The sequence below is a fragment of the Oncorhynchus masou genome, chromosome 33 (assembly GCF_036934945.1).
Source record: "Oncorhynchus masou masou isolate Uvic2021 chromosome 33, UVic_Omas_1.1, whole genome shotgun sequence".
Taxonomy (NCBI): domain Eukaryota; kingdom Metazoa; phylum Chordata; class Actinopteri; order Salmoniformes; family Salmonidae; genus Oncorhynchus; species Oncorhynchus masou.
This window is the reverse complement of record NC_088244.1, coordinates 5,651,209-5,671,782: the sequence shown is the minus strand read 5'-3', so window position 1 is coordinate 5,671,782 and position 20,574 is coordinate 5,651,209. Positions and strand designations below refer to the sequence as shown.

Here is a 20,574-nt window from a genome sequence, read left to right as displayed (position 1 = left end):
TGTAACTATGTAACAGTATCTCTTTAACTGCATATGTATCTATGTAACTGTATCTATGTAACTGTTACTATGTAACTGTAACTATGTTACTATGTAATTGTAACTATGTAACTATATCTATGTAAATGTAACTATGTAACTGTATCTATGTAGCTGTAACTTTGTAACTATATCTATGTAACTGTAACTTTGTAACTATATCTATGTAACTATATCTATGTAACTGTATCTATGTAACTGTAACTATGTAACTGTATCTATGTAACTATATCTATGTAACTGTATCTATGTAACTATATCTACGTAACTGTAACTATGTAACTGTATCTATGTAAATGTAACTATGTAACTGTATCTATGTAAATGTAACTATGTAACTGTATCTATGTAACTGTAACTATGTAACTGTATCTATGTTACTGCATCTATGTAACTGTAACTATGTAACTATATCTATGTAAATGTAACTGTATCTATGTAACTATATCTATGTAACTGTTACTATGTAACTGTAACTATAACTATGTAACTATGTTACTATGTAACTGTATCTATAACTATGTAACTGTATCTATGTAAATGCATCTATGTAACTGTATCTATGTAAATGCATCTATGTAACTGTATCTATGTAACTATATCTATGTAACTATAACTTTGTAACTGTATCTATGTAACTATATCTATGTAACTGTATCTATGTAACTGTATCTATGTAACTGTATCTTTGTAACTGTATCTATGTAACTGTAACTATCTGTAACGGTATCTATGTAACTGTAACTATGTAACTATATCTATGTAAATGTAACTATGTAACTATATCTCTGTAACTATATCTATGTAACTGTATCTATGTAACTGTATGTAACTATATCTATGTAACTGTATCTATGTAACTGTATCTATGTAATTGTATATGTAAATGTAACTATGTAACTATATATGTAACTGTAACTTTGTAACTATATCTATGTAATTGTATCTATGTAACTGTATCTACATAACAATAACTATGTATATGTATCCATGTAACTGTATCTATGTAACTATATCTATGTAAATGTAACTATGTAACTATGTATCTATGAAGCTCTAACTTTGTAACTATATCTATATCTATGTAACTGTAACTTTGTAACTATATCTATGTAACTGTATCTATGTAACTGTATGTAACTATATCTATGTAACTGTATCTATGTAACTGTATCTATGTAACTGTATATGTAAATGTAACTATGTAACTATATATGTAACTGTAACTTTGTAACTATATCTATGTAATTGTATCTATGTAACTGTATCTACATAACAATAACTATGTATATGTATCCATGTAACTGTATCTATGTAACTATATCTATGTAAATGTAACTATGTAACTGTATCTATGAAGCTCTAACTTTGTAACTATATCTATGTAACTGTAACTTTGTAACTATATCTATGTAACTATATCTATGTAACTGTAACTATAACTATGTAAATGTAACTATGTAACTCTATCTACGTAACTGTAACTATGTAACTATATCTATGTAACTATATCTATGTAACTGTATCTATGTAACTGTATCTATGTAACTATCTATGTAACTGTAACTATGTAACTATATATGTAACTGTAACGTTGTAACTGTATCTATGTAACTGTAACTATATCTATGTAACTGTAACTATGTAACTATAACTTTGTAACTGTAACTTTGTAACTGTATCTATGTAACTGTAACTATGAAACTGTATTTATCTAACTGTTACTGTATCTATGTAACTAACTATGTAACTGTAACTATGTAACTGTATATATGTAACTGTATATATGTAACTGTATCTACGTAACAATGTAACTGTATCTATGTAACAATGTAACTGTATCTATGTAACTGTATCTATGTAACTGTATCCATGTAACTATGTAACTGTATCTATGTAACTCTATCTATATAACTGTAACTGTATCTGTGTAACTGTATCTACGCAACTATGTAACTGTATCTATGTAACTGTAACTATGTAACTATGTAACTGTAACTATGTAACTGTATCTATGTAACTGTATCTATATAACTGTAACTATGTAACTGTAACTATGTAACTGTATTTATGTAACTGTATATGTAACTATGTAACTGTAACTGTAACTATGTAATTGTAACTATGTAACTGTAACTATGTAACCGTGTCTATGTAACTGTATCTATGTAACTGTATCCATGTAACTATGTAACTGTATCTATTTAACTGCAACTGTATCTGTGTAACTGTATCTACGTAACTATGTAACTGTATCTATGTAACTGTATCTATATAACTGTAACTATGTAACTGTAACTATGTAACTGTATCTATGTAAATGTAACTATGTAACTGTATCTATGTAAATGTAACTATGTAACTGTATCTATGTAACTGTAACTATGTAACTGTATCTATGTTACTGCATCTATGTAACTGTAACTATGTAACTATATCTATGTAAATGTAACTGTATCTATGTAACTATATCTATGTAACTGTTACTATGTAACTGTAACTATAACTATGTAACTATGTTACTATGTAACTGTATCTATAACTATGTAACTGTATCTATGTAAATGCATCTATGTAACTGTATCTATGTAAATGCATCTATGTAACTGTATCTATGTAACTATATCTATGTAACTATAACTTTGTAACTGTATCTATGTAACTATATCTATGTAACTGTATCTATGTAACTGTATCTATGTAACTGTATCTTTGTAACTGTATCTATGTAACTGTAACTATCTGTAACGGTATCTATGTAACTGTAACTATGTAACTATATCTATGTAAATGTAACTATGTAACTATATCTCTGTAACTATATCTATGTAACTGTATCTATGTAACTGTATGTAACTATATCTATGTAACTGTATCTATGTAACTGTATCTATGTAATTGTATATGTAAATGTAACTATGTAACTATATATGTAACTGTAACTTTGTAACTATATCTATGTAATTGTATCTATGTAACTGTATCTACATAACAATAACTATGTATATGTATCCATGTAACTGTATCTATGTAACTATATCTATGTAAATGTAACTATGTAACTATGTATCTATGAAGCTCTAACTTTGTAACTATATCTATATCTATGTAACTGTAACTTTGTAACTATATCTATGTAACTGTATCTATGTAACTGTATGTAACTATATCTATGTAACTGTATCTATGTAACTGTATCTATGTAACTGTATATGTAAATGTAACTATGTAACTATATATGTAACTGTAACTTTGTAACTATATCTATGTAATTGTATCTATGTAACTGTATCTACATAACAATAACTATGTATATGTATCCATGTAACTGTATCTATGTAACTATATCTATGTAAATGTAACTATGTAACTGTATCTATGAAGCTCTAACTTTGTAACTATATCTATGTAACTGTAACTTTGTAACTATATCTATGTAACTATATCTATGTAACTGTAACTATAACTATGTAAATGTAACTATGTAACTCTATCTACGTAACTGTAACTATGTAACTATATCTATGTAACTATATCTATGTAACTGTATCTATGTAACTGTATCTATGTAACTATCTATGTAACTGTAACTATGTAACTATATATGTAACTGTAACGTTGTAACTATATCTATGTAATTGTATCTATATCTACATAACAATAACTATGTATATGTATCCATGTAACTGTATCTATGTAACTATATCTATGTAACTGTAACTATGTAACTGTATCTATGTAACTTTGTAACTGTAGCTATGTAACTAACTTTGTAACTGTATCTATGTAACTATATCTATGTAACTGTAACTATGTAACTATAACTTTGTACCTATGTAACTATAACTTTGTAACTGTAACTATGTAACTGTATCTATGTAACTGTAACTATATCTATGTAACTGTAACTATGTAACTATAACTTTGTAACTGTAACTTTGTAACTGTATCTATGTAACTGTAACTATGAAACTGTATTTATCTAACTGTTACTGTATCTATGTAACTAACTATGTAACTGTAACTATGTAACTGTATATATGTAACTGTATATATGTAACTGTATCTACGTAACAATGTAACTGTATCTATGTAACAATGTAACTGTATCTATGTAACTGTATCTATGTAACTGTATCCATGTAACTATGTAACTGTATCTATGTAACTCTATCTATATAACTGTAACTGTATCTGTGTAACTGTATCTACGCAACTATGTAACTGTATCTATGTAACTGTAACTATGTAACTATGTAACTGTAACTATGTAACTGTATCTATGTAACTGTATCTATATAACTGTAACTATGTAACTGTAACTATGTAACTGTATTTATGTAACTGTATATGTAACTATGTAACTGTAACTGTAACTATGTAATTGTAACTATGTAACTGTAACTATGTAACCGTGTCTATGTAACTGTATCTATGTAACTGTATCCATGTAACTATGTAACTGTATCTATTTAACTGCAACTGTATCTGTGTAACTGTATCTACGTAACTATGTAACTGTATCTATGTAACTGTATCTATATAACTGTAACTATGTAACTGTAACTATGTAACTGTATTTATGTAACTGTATATGTAACTATGTAACTGTAACTGTAACTATGTAATTGTAACTATGTAACTGTAACTATGTAACCGTGTCTATGTAACTGTATCTATGTAACTGTATCCATGTAACTATGTAACTGTATCTATTTAACTGTATCTATATAACTGTAACTGTATCTGTGTAACTGTATCTACGTAACTATGTAACTGTATCTATGTAACTGTAACTATGTAACTATGTAACTGTAACTATGTAACTGTATCTATGTAACTGTATCTATATAACTGTAACTATGTAACTGTAACTATGTAACTGTATTTATGTAACTGTATATGTAACTATGTAACTGTAACTGTAACTATGTAATTGTAACTATGTAACTGTAACTATGTAACCGTGTCTATGTAACTGTAACTATGTAACTATATCTATGTAACTATATCTATGTAAATTTAACTATGTAACTATATCTATGTAACTGTAACTGTAACTATGTAATTGTAACTATGTAACTGTAACTATGTAACTGTGTCTATGTAACTGTGTCTATGTAACTATATCTATGTAACTATATCTATGTAAATTTAACTATGTAACTATATCTTAGGTGTCTGGTTAGACTGTAAACTCTCCTTCCAGACCCATATCAAATATCTCCAATCCAAAGTTAAATCTAGAATTGGCTTCCTATTTCGCAACAAAGCATCCTTCACTCATGCTGCCAAACATTCCCTTGTAAAACTGACCATCCTACCAATCCTCGACTTTGGCGATGTCATTTACAAAATAGCCTCTAATACCCTACTCAACAAATTGGATGCAGTCTATCACAGTGCAATCCGTTTTGTCACCAAAGCCCCATATACTACCCACCATTGCGACCTGTACACTCTCGTTGGCTGGCCCTCGCTTCATACTCGTCTCCAAACACACTGGCTCCATGTCATCTACAAGACCCTGCTAGGTAAAGTCCCCCCTTATCTCAGCTCGCTGGTCACCATAGCATCTCCCACCTGTAGCACACGCTCCAGCAGGTATATCTCTCTAGTCACCCCCAAAACCAATTCTTTCTTTGGCCGCCTCTCCTTCCAGTTCTCTGCTGCCAATGACTGGAACGAACTACAAAAAGCACTGAAACTGGAAACACTTATCTCCCTCACTAGCTTTAAGCACCAACTGTCAGAGCAGCTCACAGATTACTGCACCTGTACATAGCCCACCTATATTTTAGCCCAAACAACTACCTCTTTCCCTACTGTATTTAATTTATTTATTTTGCTCCTTTGCACCCCATTATTTTTATTAGAGTACAGTATATACGTATACTTATGAGATGAATAATGTAGGGTATGTAAACATTATATTAGGTAGCATTGTTTAAAGTGGCTAGTGATATATTTTACATAATTTCCCATCAATTCCCATTATTAAAGTGGCTGGAGTTGAGTCAGTGTGTTGGCAGCAGCCACTCAATGTTAGAGGTTGCTGTTTAACAGTCTGATGGCCTTGAGATAGAAGCTGTTTTTCAGTCTCTCGGTCCCAGCTTTGATGCACCTGTACTGACCTCACCTTCTGGATGATAACGGGGTGAACAGGCAGTGGCTCGGGTGGTTGTTGTCCTTGATGATCTTTATGGCCTTCCTGTAACATCGGGTGGTGTAGGTGTCCTGGAGGGCAGGTAGTTTGCCCCTGGTGATGTGTTGTGCAGACCTCACTACCCTCTGGAGAGCCTTACGGTTGTGGGCGGAGCAGTTGCCGTACCAGGCGGTGATACAGCCCGCCAGGATGCTCTCGATTGTGCATCTGTAGAAGTTTGTGAGTGCTTTTGGTGACAAGCCAAATTTCTTCAGCCTCCTGAGGTTGAAGAGGCGCTGCTGCGCCTTCTTCACGATGCTGTCTGTGGGGGTGGACCAATTCAGTTTGTCTGTGATGTGTATGCCGAGGAACTTAAAACTTACTACCCTCTCCACTACTGTTCCATTGATGTGGATAGGGGGGTGTTCCCTCCCCACACTCCGAGGGCCCTCACCTCCTCCCTGTAGGCCGTCTCGTCGTTGTTGGGAATCAAGCCTACCACTGTTGTGTCGTCCGCAAACTTGATGATTGAGTTGGAGGCGTGCGTGGCCACGCAGTCGTGGGTGAACAGGGAGTACAGGAGAGGGCTCAGAACGCACCCTTGTGGGGCCCCAGTGTTGAGGATCAGCGGGGTGGAGATGTTGTTGCCTACCCTCACCACCTGGGGGCGGCCCGTCAGGAAGTCCAGTACCCAGTTGCACAGGGCGGGGTCGAGACCCAGGGTCTCGAGCTTGATGACGAGCTTGGAGGGTACTATGGTGTTAAATGCCGAGCTGTAGTCGATGAACAGCATTCTCACATAGGTATTCCTCTTGTCCAGATGGGTTAGGGCAGTGTGCAGTGTGGTTGAGATTGCGTCGTCTGTGGACCTATTTGGGCGGTAAGCAAATTGGAGTGGGTCTAGGGTGTCAGGTAGGGTGGAGGTGATATGGTCCTTGACTAGTCTCTCAAAGCACTTCATGATGACGGAAGTGAGTGCCACGGGGCGGTAGTCGTTTAGCTCAGTTACCTTAGCTTTCTTGGGAACAGGAACAATGGTGGCCCTCTTGAAGCATGTGGGAACAGCAGACTGGTATAGGGATTGATTGAATATGTCCGTAAACACACCAGCCAGCTGGTCTGCGCATGCTCTGAGGGCGCGGCTGGGGATGCCGTCTGGGCCTGTAGCCTTGCGAGGGTTAACACGTTTAAATGTTTTACTCACCTCGGCTGCAGTGAAGGAGAGTCCGCATGTTTTCGTTGCAGGCCGTGTCAGTGGCACTGTATTGTCCTCAAATCGGGCAAAAAAGTTATTTAGTCTGCCTGGGAGCAAGACATCCTGGTCCGTGACTGGGCTGGATTTCTTTTTGTAATCCGTGATTGACTGTAGATCCTGCCACATACCTCTTGTGTCTGAGCCGTTGAATTGAGATTCTACTTTGTCTCTATACTGACGCTTAGCTTGTTTGATTGCCTTGCGGAGGGAATAGCTGCACTGTTTGTATTCAGTCATGTTTCCAGTCACCTTGCCCTGATTAAAAGCAGTGGTTTGCGCTTTCAGTTTCACGCGAATGCTGCCATCAATCCACGGTTTCTGGTTTGGGAATGTTTTAATTGTTGCTATGGGAACGACATCTTCAACGCACGTTCTAATGAACTCGCACACCGAATCAGCATATTCGTCAATGTTGTTGTCTGACGCAATACGAAACATATCCCAGTCCACGTGATGGAAGCAGTCTTGGAGTGTGGAATCAACTTGGTCGGACCAGCATTGGACAGACCTCAGCGTGGGAGCTTCTTGTTTTAGTTTCTGTCTGTAGGCAGGGATCAACAAAATGGAGTCGTGATCAGCTTTTCCGAAAGGAAGGCGGGGCAGGGCCTTATATGCGTCGCGGAAGTTAGAATAACAATGATCCAAGGTTTTGCCAGCCCTGGTTGCACAATCGATATGCTGATACAATTTAGGGAGTCTTGTTTTCAAATTAGCCTTGTTAAAATCCCCAGCTACAATGAGTGCAGCCTCATGATGTATGGATTCCAGTTTGCAAAGAGTCAAATAAAGTTCGTTCAGAGCCATCGATGTGTCTGCTTGGGGGGGAATATATACGGCTATGATTATAATCGAAGAGAATTCTCTTGGTAGATAATGCGGTCGACATTTGATTGTGAGGAATTCTAAATCAGGTGAACAAAAGGATTTGAGTTCCTGTATGTTCCTGTGATCACACCACGTCTCGTTAGCCATAAGGCATATGCCCCCGCCCCTCTTGTTACCAGAAAGATGTTTGTTTCTGTCGGCGCGATGCATGGAGAAACCCGCTGGCTGCACCGACTCCGATAGCGTCTCTCCAGTGAGCCATGTTTCCGTGAAGCAAAGAACGTTACAGTCTCTGATGTCCCTCTGGAATGCTACCCTTGCTCGGATTTCAACAACCTTGTTGTCAAGAGACTGGACATTGGCGAGAAGAATGCTAGGGAGTGGTGCACGATGTGCCCGTCTCCGGAGTCTGACCAGAAGACCACCTCGTTTCCCTCTTTTACGGAGTCGTTTTTTTGGGTCGCCGGCTGGGATCCATTCCGTTGTCCTGGGTGAAAGGCAGAACACAGGATCCGCTTCCCGAAAGTCATATTCTTGGTCGTACTGATGGTGAGTTGACGCTGCTCTTATATTCAGTAGTTCTTCTCGACTGTATGTAATGAAACCTAAGATGACCTGGGCTACTAATGTAAGAAATAACACGTAAAAAAAACAAAAAACTGCATAGTTTCCTCGGAACGCGAAGCAAGGCGGCCATCTCTGTCAGCGCCGGAAGGTAGAAAGTGTGCTAGTGTGCTCTATGGAGTATTCTAGCGTGCTCTATGGAGTCCTTTAGTGCGCTCTATGGAGTCCTCTATAGCATTCCCTATGGAGTTTCTAGCGTGCTCTATGGAGTCCTCTAGCATTCCCTATTGAGTCCTCTAGCATGCTCTATGGAGTCCCCTAGCATGCTCTATGGAGTCTTCTAGCGTGCTCTATGGTGTCTTCTAGCGTGCTCTATGGAGTCTTCTAGTGTGCTCTATGGAGTCTTCTAGCGTGCTCTATGGAGTCTTCTAGTGTGCTCTATGGAGTCTTCTAGCGTGCTCTATGGAGTCTTCTAGCGTGGTCTATGGAGTCTTCTAGTGTGCTCTATGGAGTCTTCTAGCGTGCTCTATGGAGTCTTCTAGCGTGCTCTATGGAGTCCCCTAGCGTGCTCTATGGAGTCTTCTAGCGTGCTCTATGGAGTCTTCTAGCATGCTCTATGGAGTCTTCTAGCGTGCTCTATGGAGTTTTCTAGCGTGCTCTATGGAGTCTTCTAGCGTGCTCTATGGAGTCTTCTAGCGTGCTCTATGGAGTCTTCTAGCATGCTCTATGGAGTCTTCCAGCGTGTTCTATGGAGTCTTCTAGCGTGCTCTATGGAGTCTTCTAGCGTGCTCTATGGAGTCCTCTAGCGTGCTCTATGGAGTCTTCTAGCGTGCTCTATGGAGTCTTCTAGTGTGCTCTATGGTTTGGACTTCTTTTTTTCCTTATTTAATTTTTCTCAAAATGGAGACAATGGGCCGTCATTGGTCACCACTTTTCAAAGTGTATTGAAGAGCTACCGGTGTTTAGAACATATTACCAGATTACCATCTATTAGAAAGAGCTACCAGTGTTTTGAACAGATTACCAGATTACCATCAATTAGAAAGAGCTACCAGTGTTTTGAACAGATTACCATCCATTAGAAAGAGCTACCAGTGTTTTGAACAGATTACCATCCATTAGAAAGAGCTACCAGTGTTTTGAACAGATTACCAGATTACCATCCATTAGAAAGAGCTACCAGTGTTTTGAGCAGATTACCAGATTACCATCCATTAGAAAGAGCTACCAGTGTTTTGAGCAGATTACCAGATTACCATCAGTTAGAAAGAGCTACCAGTGTTTAGAACAGATTACCAGATTACCATCTATTAGAAAGAGCTACCAGTGTTTTGAACAGATTACCAGATTACCATCAATTAGAAAGAGCTACCAGTGTTTTGAGCAGATTACCATCCATTAGAAAGAGCTACCAGTGTTTTGAACAGATTACCAGATTACCATCAGTTAGAAAGAGCTACCAGTGTTTTGAGCAGATTACCAGATTACCATCAATTAGAAAGAGCTACCAGTGTTTTGAGCAGATTACCAGATTACCATCAATTAGAAAGAGCTACCAGTGACGTTGACTGATAGATGAAGGGGAAAACACAACAAGCACAGAAACAACAAGTGAAAACGAGTCAACTATCTCACTGGGCAAAAACTGGTTAAATCACTGTTGTTTCCACGTCAATTCAACCACAATATTTAATTGGATGACAATGAATCAATGTAGAAAACTGATTGGATTTGCAAAAAGTCATCAGCGTAAGGGAAATCCATATTTTTTTTCACTTAACTTTTAATCCTTAAAAGAGTATTGACGCACCAGTCTAATGAATATAATGTAGAAGAAATCCCCGTGAAAAATCAGTGAGTTTAAAGCTACAGAAATCTGCAGTTGAAAGTGGCAGAGCGACAGTGGTGTTGGTCAGACCGTCTTCTGATGTTCCTATTTCTGTCTGTAGCTCTGAACCGTTTGGGATTTAAACTCATATGGAGAGACTCTCACGAGTTTTGCTCTACAACCCCCACAAGTGTCAAGGGACTCTTCTGAAGGTAACCCATACAAATTAAATAAATCATGGAGGTAATTCTCCGTTTTGGTAACCCATACAAATGAATGGAAGCATGAAGGTAGTTTTGTGTCAACAAAAATAAGGGGTTCAATGTGTCTAAACTAAAATATTTCCTGAGCTTTCTTGAATCTCCGATATACGACAGACACCTCAAAACCTTATTCTTTATTGTTATTAATAATATTTTCTGAACGTCTTATTCAATGCATGTCTATGGGCTATAGTAGTAAAGCCCAAATTCAATATTTTATCCTAAAAATAAATATATATATATATTTTTTTTAATACCAAAAGAGGTCCTAAAATTCTAAATCAAAAAGCTAAATGATCCATGGTATATATATCTTAAAACAATTCCATATGTTAGCTTAGTAGAACCCCCCCCCCCCCTCCACCTCAAAACTAAGCAAATGTAACTCAAAACTAAGCAAATGTAACTCAAAACTAAGCAAATGTAACTCAAAACTAACCAAATGTAACTCAAAACTAAGCAAATGTAACTCAAAACTAACCGAATGTAACTCAAAACTAAGCAAATGTAACTCAAAACTAACCAAATGTAACTCAAAACTAAGCAAATGTAACTCAAAACTAACCAAATGTAACTCAAAACTAACCAAATGTAACTCAAAACTAACCAAATACACACTCAAAACTAACCAAATGTAACTCAAAACTAAACAAATGTAACTCAAAACTAACCAAATGTAACTCAAAACTAACCAAATGTAACTCAAAACTAACCAAATGTAACTCAAAACTAAACAAATGTAACTCAAAACTAAGCAAATGTAACTCAAAACTAACCAAATGTAACTCAAAACTAACCAAATGTAACTCAAAACTAACCAAATGTAACTCAAACCTAAGCAAATGTAACTCAAAACTAAGCAAATGTAACTCAAAACTAAGCAAATGTAACTCAAAACTAACCAAATGTAACTCAAAACTAAGCAAATGTAACTCAAAACTAAGCAAATGTAACTCAAAACTAAACAAATGTAACTCAAAACTAAACAAATGTAACTCAAAACTAAGCAAATATAACTCAAAACTAAGCAAATGTAACTCAAAACTAACCAAATGTAACTCAAAACTAAGCAAATGTAACTCAAAACTAACCGAATGTAACTCAAAACTAAGCAAATGTAACTCAAAACTAACCAAATGTAACTCAAAACTAAGCAAATGTAACTCAAAACTAACCAAATGTAACTCAAAACTAAGCAAATGTAACTCAAAACTAACCGAATGTAACTCAAAACTAAACAAATGTAACTCAAAACTAACCAAATGTAACTCAAAACTAACCAAATGTAACTCAAAACTAACCAAATGTAACTCAAAACTAACCAAATGTAACTCAAAACTAACCAAATGTAACTCTAAACTAACCAAATGTAACTCAAAACTAACCAAATGTAACTCTAAACTAACCAAATGTAACTCTAAACTAACCAAATGTAACTCAAAACTAAGCAAATGTAACTCAAAACTAACCAAATGTAACTCAAAACTAACCAAATGTAACTCAAAACTAACCAAATGTAACTCAAAACTAACCGAATGTCACTCAAAACTAACCAAATGTAACTCAAAACTAACCAAATGTAACTCTAAACTAACCAAATGTAACTCAAAACTAACCAAATGTAACTCAAAACTAACCAAATGTAACTCAAAACTAACCAAATGTAACTCAAAACTAACCGAATGTCACTCAAAACTAACCAAATGTAACTCAAAACTAACCAAATGTAACTCAAAACTAACCAAATGTAACTCAAAACTAACCAAATGTAACTCTAAACTAACCAAATGTAACTCAAAACTAACCAAATGTAACTCTAAACTAACCAAATGTAACTCAAAACTAAGCAAATGTAACTCAAAACTAACCAAATGTAACTCAAAACTAACCAAATGTAACTCAAAACTAAACAAATGTAACTCAAAACTAAGCAAATGTAACTCAAAACTAACCAAATGCAACTCAAAACTAACCAAATGTAACTCAAAACTAACCAAATGTAACTCAAAACTAACCAAATGTAACTCAAAATGTAACTCAAAACTAACCAAATGTAACTCAAAACTAACCAAATGTAACTCAAAACTAACCAAATGTAACTCAAAACTAAACAAATGTAACTCAAAACTAAGCAAATGTAACTCAAAACTAACCAAATGTAACTCAAAACTAACCAAATGTAACTCAAAACTAACCAAATGTAACTCAAAACTAACCAAATGTAACTCAAAATGTAACTCAAAACTAACCAAATGTAACTCAAAACTAAGCAAATGTAACTCAAAACTAAGCAAATGTAACTCAAAACTAACCAAATGTAACTCAAAACTAACCAAATGTAACTCAAAACTAACCAAATGTAACTCAAAATGTAACTCAAAACTAACCAAATGTAACTCAAACCTAACCAAATGTAACTCAAAACTAACCAAATGTAACTCAAACCGTTGCGAAGTGGGATCTTACTGGGGATAGCTAGCGTAGGCTACATCACAAAGCAGGATGAGGGAGCTACTTAACTTTTCTAAATATTTGGAATATTCTGCAAGTAATACCTCATACTATTATGTTGATGCTTTTTGCATTTTCTCTTTTATGTATCAATCACATACCCACACACACACACACACACACACACACACACACACACACACACACACACACACACACACACACAAACACACACACACACACACACACACACACACACACACACACACACACACACACACACACACACACACACACACACACACACACACACACACACCCACAAGAATATGTACATGTAAATATATGGATGAGCGATGGCTCTGCGGCATAGGCAAGATGCAGCAGATGGTATTGAATACAGTATATACATATGATATGAGTAATGTAGGATATGTAAACATTATTAAAGTGGCATTATTTAAAGTGACTAGTGATACATTTATTCAAGTGGCCAGTGAATGGGTCTCAATGTAGGCAGCAGCCTCTAATGTGCTAGTGATTGCTGTTTAGCAGTCTGATGGCCTTGAAATAGAAGCTGTTTATCAATCTCTCGGTCCCAGCTTTGATACACCTGTACTGACCTCGCCTTCTGGATGGTAGGGGTGTGAACAGGCAGTGGCTCGGGTGGTTGTTGATCTTTTTGTCTATCCTGTGAAATCGGGTGCTGTAGGTGTCTAAGTAAATCAGCTTGGCTGACCTCCCTTTCCCAGAATTCCATGGGAGTCGTCCCATTATGCACTAGGCTAGGGCCTAGGCTGTTATTTTCCCGCAGGGTTGCCAGGCTGGCGGTGTTCAGAATGCCTTTGTTATGTAAAAGCCCCGAGAATCAGCCCTGAGCCCAAACCGCAGTGGGAGAGGAGGGTTATCTCCAATGTTCCCTCTAAACTGCAGGTGCACTGGGCCCTCTCAGACCAGCACGAGTTTGAACTTCACTCAACATTCTAGAGTTTTCTCCCTTTTAGTTAACACTATCAACATGTCCCTTTACTGTGGGAACTGTGATCGAATCAAGGCAATGTTAGACACTTTCAATGTAACATACCTGAACCTAAACTAACTAGTATATATATATATAAGACTTAGTATATAAATTAACTATGCAAGATATTTTGTCGTAGGCAGAACACACTGTTGTGGGATTCTATTCCATTGACAGGCATGACTCAGGCCCATACTCTACACAGACCTGTGTGCCAGAACCATTACTAGCCCAGTTATAGATCATTTGTCGTCAGCAATGGGGGAAGGATTGCTTCCTACAAAAGCATAAAACGTTTTCATTTCTAGGCATCGTTGAAAAGCCATACCGGTAAAGAGCTTGATTTTCTTAAAGGGGCAGCGTTGTATTTTGAGAGTAGCCAATAGGCAGAGGGGAGCATAATTTGCCTGATTCTCTGTAATAATGGTATAGAAATTATGATATATTTTATTTTGTAAAGTGGTTTCTTACCTAAAACAACACAACAACATTTTCAGTCACTTCCTTGTCTGGAGGATAAGTGGATAAGCAGGTTAATGTCAAGTCCTGCATGTTTTTTTTTTTAAAAGTCTCATGGAACGCAGGCCTACATTGAACACCACACATTGGCTGCTACTGTAGACTGAAATCGGTAGGACAAAAATCTCTTCCCAACTATTTTGCGATCTATATGGTACGGCTGTCAATTTTTGGGTCCATAAATGAAACTTGTACACTTCTTTATTCATCACAGTTTTCTTTAACCAAAGATGTTCTTTAATGAAGGACTGACAGACAACTTCCTTCTTTTTCCCCCTTCAACTTTCCTTTTCCATTTTTGCAGTAATTGTTGCAATTAGTTGGTTGTTATTTTTGGGTAGAGCAGACATTTCCATATGTCTGCGTGAGCTGCATGTGTGACACAACTCCACCAGTCCTATTTATCACATCATTTATGAAGATTATACTTTTTATACTACCAGAACATTCTACCATCAAAAATAATTGATGAAAATGCACCGCATGACATTTTTAACATGGAAATAGCCGTTTTATCACTCAGCCTGGCACATGAACTGAAACGCAAAATGACACCGGATTCAAAACTTAAATGATTGTACAATGATTATACAAAATGCTTGCAACCAGTAGAATGTTATATATATGGGGGAAAACAACCTTCCCAGCTCTGCAGATTCTGCTGTGAGGAGGCAGAGTCATTAGATCATTTAGTTTGGTATTGTCCGTATGTAGCTCATTTTTGGTCCCAGGATAACGAATGGCTGAAGACCTGTAACATTGACCTGGAGCTAACACTGCAGATCACAATACTGGGTGATTTGAAAAGTCATAGTCAAATCAATCAATAATATAATACAACTTTTATCTTTAATTTACAATATGCAGAAACTATGAGAATAAAAAGCAGGACATCAGTAATAGATGGGAGAGGTTGAGGGTAGAGGAAGGACATCAGTAATAGATGGGAGAGGTTGAGGGTAGAGGAAGGACATCAGTAATAGATGGTTGAGGGTAGAGGAAGGACATCAGTAATAGATGGGAGAGGTTGAGGGTAGAGGAAGGACATCAGAAATAGATGGGAGAGGTTGAGGGTAGAGGAAGGACATCAGTAATAGATGGGAGAGGTTGAGGGTAGAGGAAGGACATCAGTAATAGATGGTTGAGGGTAGAGGAAGGACATCAGTAATAGATGGGAGAGGTTGAGGGTAGAGGAAGGACATCAGAAATAGATGGGAGAGGTTGAGGGTAGAGGAAGGACATCAGAAATAGATGGGAGAGGTTGAGGGTAGAGGAAGGACATCAGTAATAGAGGAAGGACAGGAGTAAAAACAAACTAAATATAACTACTATTGTAAAATAGATTGTGTCCATAAGATGTATATAGTATGTATAAGCAGGACGTACAGGCCCAAGTGTTGTTGTCCATTAGTTTACTCCAATTAGGGGAGGGGTCACATGTGCTCCCTCTCCAGCCTCTAGGTCACCAGGCTGCTCGTTCTGCCTCACACCTGTCACCATCGTTACGCGCATAATGACACTGACCTGGACTCCATCACCTCCTTGATGAGCTGCCCTTTATGTGTCCCTCCCTTTGGTTCCTTCCCCAGTCCTCATTGTTTCTGTTTCTGTTTCATGTTGGTACGCTGTTCGTGGTTCTTGTTGTATTTGTTTGTTTGTTCATTAAATGTATTCACTCCCTGAACTTGCTTCCCGACTCTCAGCAAACATCCTTACAGGTGGTAGGGTTAAGAAGTAATAGACAAAAATATATTTAAAGCAAAGATACATACATACATACATACATACATACATACATACATACATACATACATACATACATACATACATACATATACATACATACATACATACATACATACATACATACATACATACATACATATAAATAAATATAAATATATATAAATATAAATATATTTTTTTAATTGTGTATATATATATATATATATATAAAAAGTATATATAAAGATTTATGTATGTATGTATGCATGTATGTATGTATGTATGTATGTATTTGCGAAAAGATCAATTGGGAATTGGAAGTGATGCAGACTATTACATTGATGGAAGCTACAATCTATCTGCAATATTAAAACTGATCTACCCCATAAAAAAATCAAATTATAATCCCTGTTTCTGGTAGTCTAGTGGGTCATCCACACTCCACCCTCCCCCGAGAGAGAGAGATCTTCCAGTCCAGTGGCTTGTGTTCACGGTCTGCTCAACCCCTCTCTACAGGCTGGCCTGCCACTCTGGCTTTCTTTCAAAAGAGAGGCTCTCTCCTTCTCTCTCTCGCTCTCTCAATTGAATTCAATTCAATGGGCTTTATTGGCATGGGAAACACATGTTTACATTGCTAAAGAAAGGGAAATAAATAATAACCAAAGTGAAATAAATAATACAAAATTAATAGTAACATTCTACCCAAATCCCAGTCCCCCTTCAAGAAGAGGGGCAGCCTGCAGTACTCAACCAGCCCATGTAAGGAGAGGGACCAGGGGATGGGGATGGAGGGGTAGTGGGTAGTTTATATACCATGTTATCTGAAATAAATAATACAAAATTAATAGTAAACATTCTCATTCCTCTGTCTCTGTCTCTGTCTCTCTCTCGCTCTTATCCTCTCTCAGACTCTCTCTCCTATCCTCTCTCACCCTCTCTCTCTTTCCTCTCTCTCTCAGCCTCTCTCTCTTCTATCCTCTCTCTCTCTCTCTCTCTCTCGCTCTTATCCTCTCTCAGCCTCTCTCTCCTATCCTCTCTCTTTCCTCTCTCTCCTATCCTCTCTCGCTCTCTCTCTTCCCTCTCTCTCAGCCTCTCTCTCTCTCTTCTATCCTCTCTCTCTCTCTCTCTCTCTGTCTTCTATCCTCTCTCTCTCTCTCTCTTTCTCTTTGCTTATCTTTCCCCTCCCTCTCTTTTACTATCTCTCCTCCTCATATCCTTATCATGCCTCCAGATCTTTCTTCTAATGTGTCTCCCAAAATTACCTTTATTCAACGACCTTTAATGAAATAGCTGTTGTTGTTATTGTTTGACTATCAGTCAGAGTCATTCACGTCTACTTCTCAGTTTCCCATTGGATGACTCTTTCTCCGCCTGATGGTTGCCGGGGCAACAGAACAGAGCAGAGCAGAATGGAGCTGGCTGGAGTCGTGTTGTGTGTAACGTTGAGTAGCTCTGTCACGCCCCCAGCAGCACTGTCAACACCGCATCCAGGCATGGAACACACACACGATCAGTGTTACACACACTCACACACACACACACACACACACGCATGCACACACTCACACGCACACACACACACACACAATCAGTGTTACACACACTCACACACACAATTAGTGTCACACACACACACAATTAGTGTTACGCACACACACACAATCAGTGTTACACATACAGGGATGGGATGGAGTACTGTGGGATGTACTGTAGGAGGAGGCAGCCTTACTGCAGCATGAGAGCAGAACAGGAGCACACAGTACAGCAGTCTACACTTGAACATCCCCCTCCCACACACACCCCCACGGCTCGCTCCCTCTCTCAGCATCTGTGCTGCTTCTATCTATCTATCTATCTATCTATCTATCTATCTATCTATCTATCTATCTATCTATCTATCAAACTAACTATCTATCTATCTATCTATCAAACTATCTATCTATCTATCTGTCTCTCTCTCTCTATCTCTCTCTCTTACTTCGTGGCTCCCTGACTCTACCTCTGCAGTCTGCTCCAGCTCCACCGTGCTGTGCTGGTCTCTTCTTTCTTGACTGAACCAGCCAGGGAAGATGTCGTCCAACCCGTCCCCAGGAGCAGGGTCTGGACCCGGGGCCAAACCCAAATCCCAGTCCCCCTTCAGGAAGAGGGGCAGCCTGCAGTACTCAACCAGCCCATGTAAGGAGAGGGGACCAGGGGATGGGGATGGAGGGGTAGTGGGTAGTTTATATACCATGTTATCTGTGAGTGTGTTGTGTATGTATGATTGATGAGAGGATGAGAGGATGCAGGTTATTCTCATCAGGATCAAATCTATTTGACTGTTGTCAGTTACTTAATTACCTTACAGTATTGTGTCCTGTTTACATCGAAGCGTTCAGTCCATTTAGTAGGTGTAGGGAATATGATGGAGGTTTCCATGACAACGTTTTTCCTCGAATAGCATGGGGAGCTCGAGACCTGTTGATCGAGGGGAAAGGAGGGGAATTTTCTCAACTAAATATTTAGTATCCCAAGAAAAGCACCACGGATTCCGTGCGTTCGGTGATTTTCATTTTTGCTAGATGGTTCTTTAAAAGTAAATATAGAATTGTTGTCGTTTTGTGCTTATCCTTAGTTTTCCACAAAAACGGTGAGATTCAAGCCAGACTCGATCCACATTCTACGCTTGGATATTACAGTGGACCCAGAGGCAGTCTCTCTGTGATGGAGTGAAATACGCTGTAACCTTGCTGCACCAGTGATTCTGTGATCCTCGTTGATCCCTATAACTGAACGAGAGGATTAACTGTGCTGTATCACTATATGCACAGTACGCCAACTGTACGCCAAATCACACCGCCATCACCGCTACAGAACAGAGCATCTATCTGACATGTTCTGAGATCTAGAACCATAGAAATCACAGGAGGTTGGCGGCACCTTAATTGGAGAGGACGGGTTTGTGGTATGAGTGGAATGGTATCTAATACATCACCTGGTTACCACCCGGTTACCACTTGGTTTCCACCTAGTTTCTACCTGGTTACCACCTGGTCTATATTCGCTCCGTTCCAGGCCGTTATTATGAGTTGTCCTCCCCTCAGCAGCCTCCTGTGATAGAAATAGAAGATCTAGAATGGAAAGGTAGAACGATAGAACAGAACATACAGTATATAATAATTCTGGCGGTGGCAGGGTAACCTAGTGGTTAGAGCGTTGGACTAGTAACCTGAAGGTTGCAAGTTCAAACCCCCGAGCTGACAAGGTACAAATCTGTCGTTCTGCCCCTGAACAAGGCAGTTAACCCACTGTTCCTAGGCCGTCATTGAAAATAAGAATTTGTTCTTAACTGACTTAACTAGTTAAATTAAAAAATCCTGCAGTTTCAATGGGGAAAAAACACAGTTCAGTTAATTCTTGAAAATGTTATGCAGAAGAGGAATAGCACATCCCTGTTGTGTAGGACTATGTGAGTGTTGTGAAACAGAGGAGTCAGGAGGAAGCTGACAGAGGTTTCAGGCCATATCTTTTAATTCCGGGTATAAAAAAAACACAATATTTTCATTATATTCAACATGCAAATCAAGAGCTGGTGACTAAAAGGTTCTATCTGCAACAAGCCCATTCTGACACAGTTTTAAAGTTCTGAACCCTCAGTGGTTTGAATAGTATCAGCAACATCTATTGTTTTTCTTGTATTCTTTTGAACATGCATTGGGACATTTACATTTCTATATAGTTAGAGAACATTGAACAGAGCTGTGTCAATAACTCAACTGGGTGGGCCGTGTGTCTCTCCAGTCCCAGACACACAGACAGTCCATGTGTTATTAACACCTAGACCAGTAGCCAACAACACGTCAAAACGCCACTACCGGTTAGAGATAATTGGAATTTTGTGATCTGTTTACATAACGTGTTATTAAATAAACACATTTATAAAAAAATTTAAAAGCAGAG

At 37.7% G+C, this 20,574-nt stretch overlaps 1 protein-coding gene across 1 annotated transcript in view; it reads left to right on the top strand.

Moving 5' to 3' along the window:
- The first annotated feature begins 18,428 nt into the window (after nucleotides 1-18,428).
- ampd2b (adenosine monophosphate deaminase 2b) overlaps nucleotides 18,429-20,574 on the top strand; it is a 46,346-nt gene continuing 44,200 nt past the window's right edge. The window contains exon 1 of the mRNA XM_064956240.1: nucleotides 18,429-18,810. Within this exon, the coding sequence (XP_064812312.1) occupies nucleotides 18,705-18,810 (106 nt within the window). The 5' untranslated portion in view covers nucleotides 18,429-18,704. The remainder of the gene's footprint in view (nucleotides 18,811-20,574) is intronic.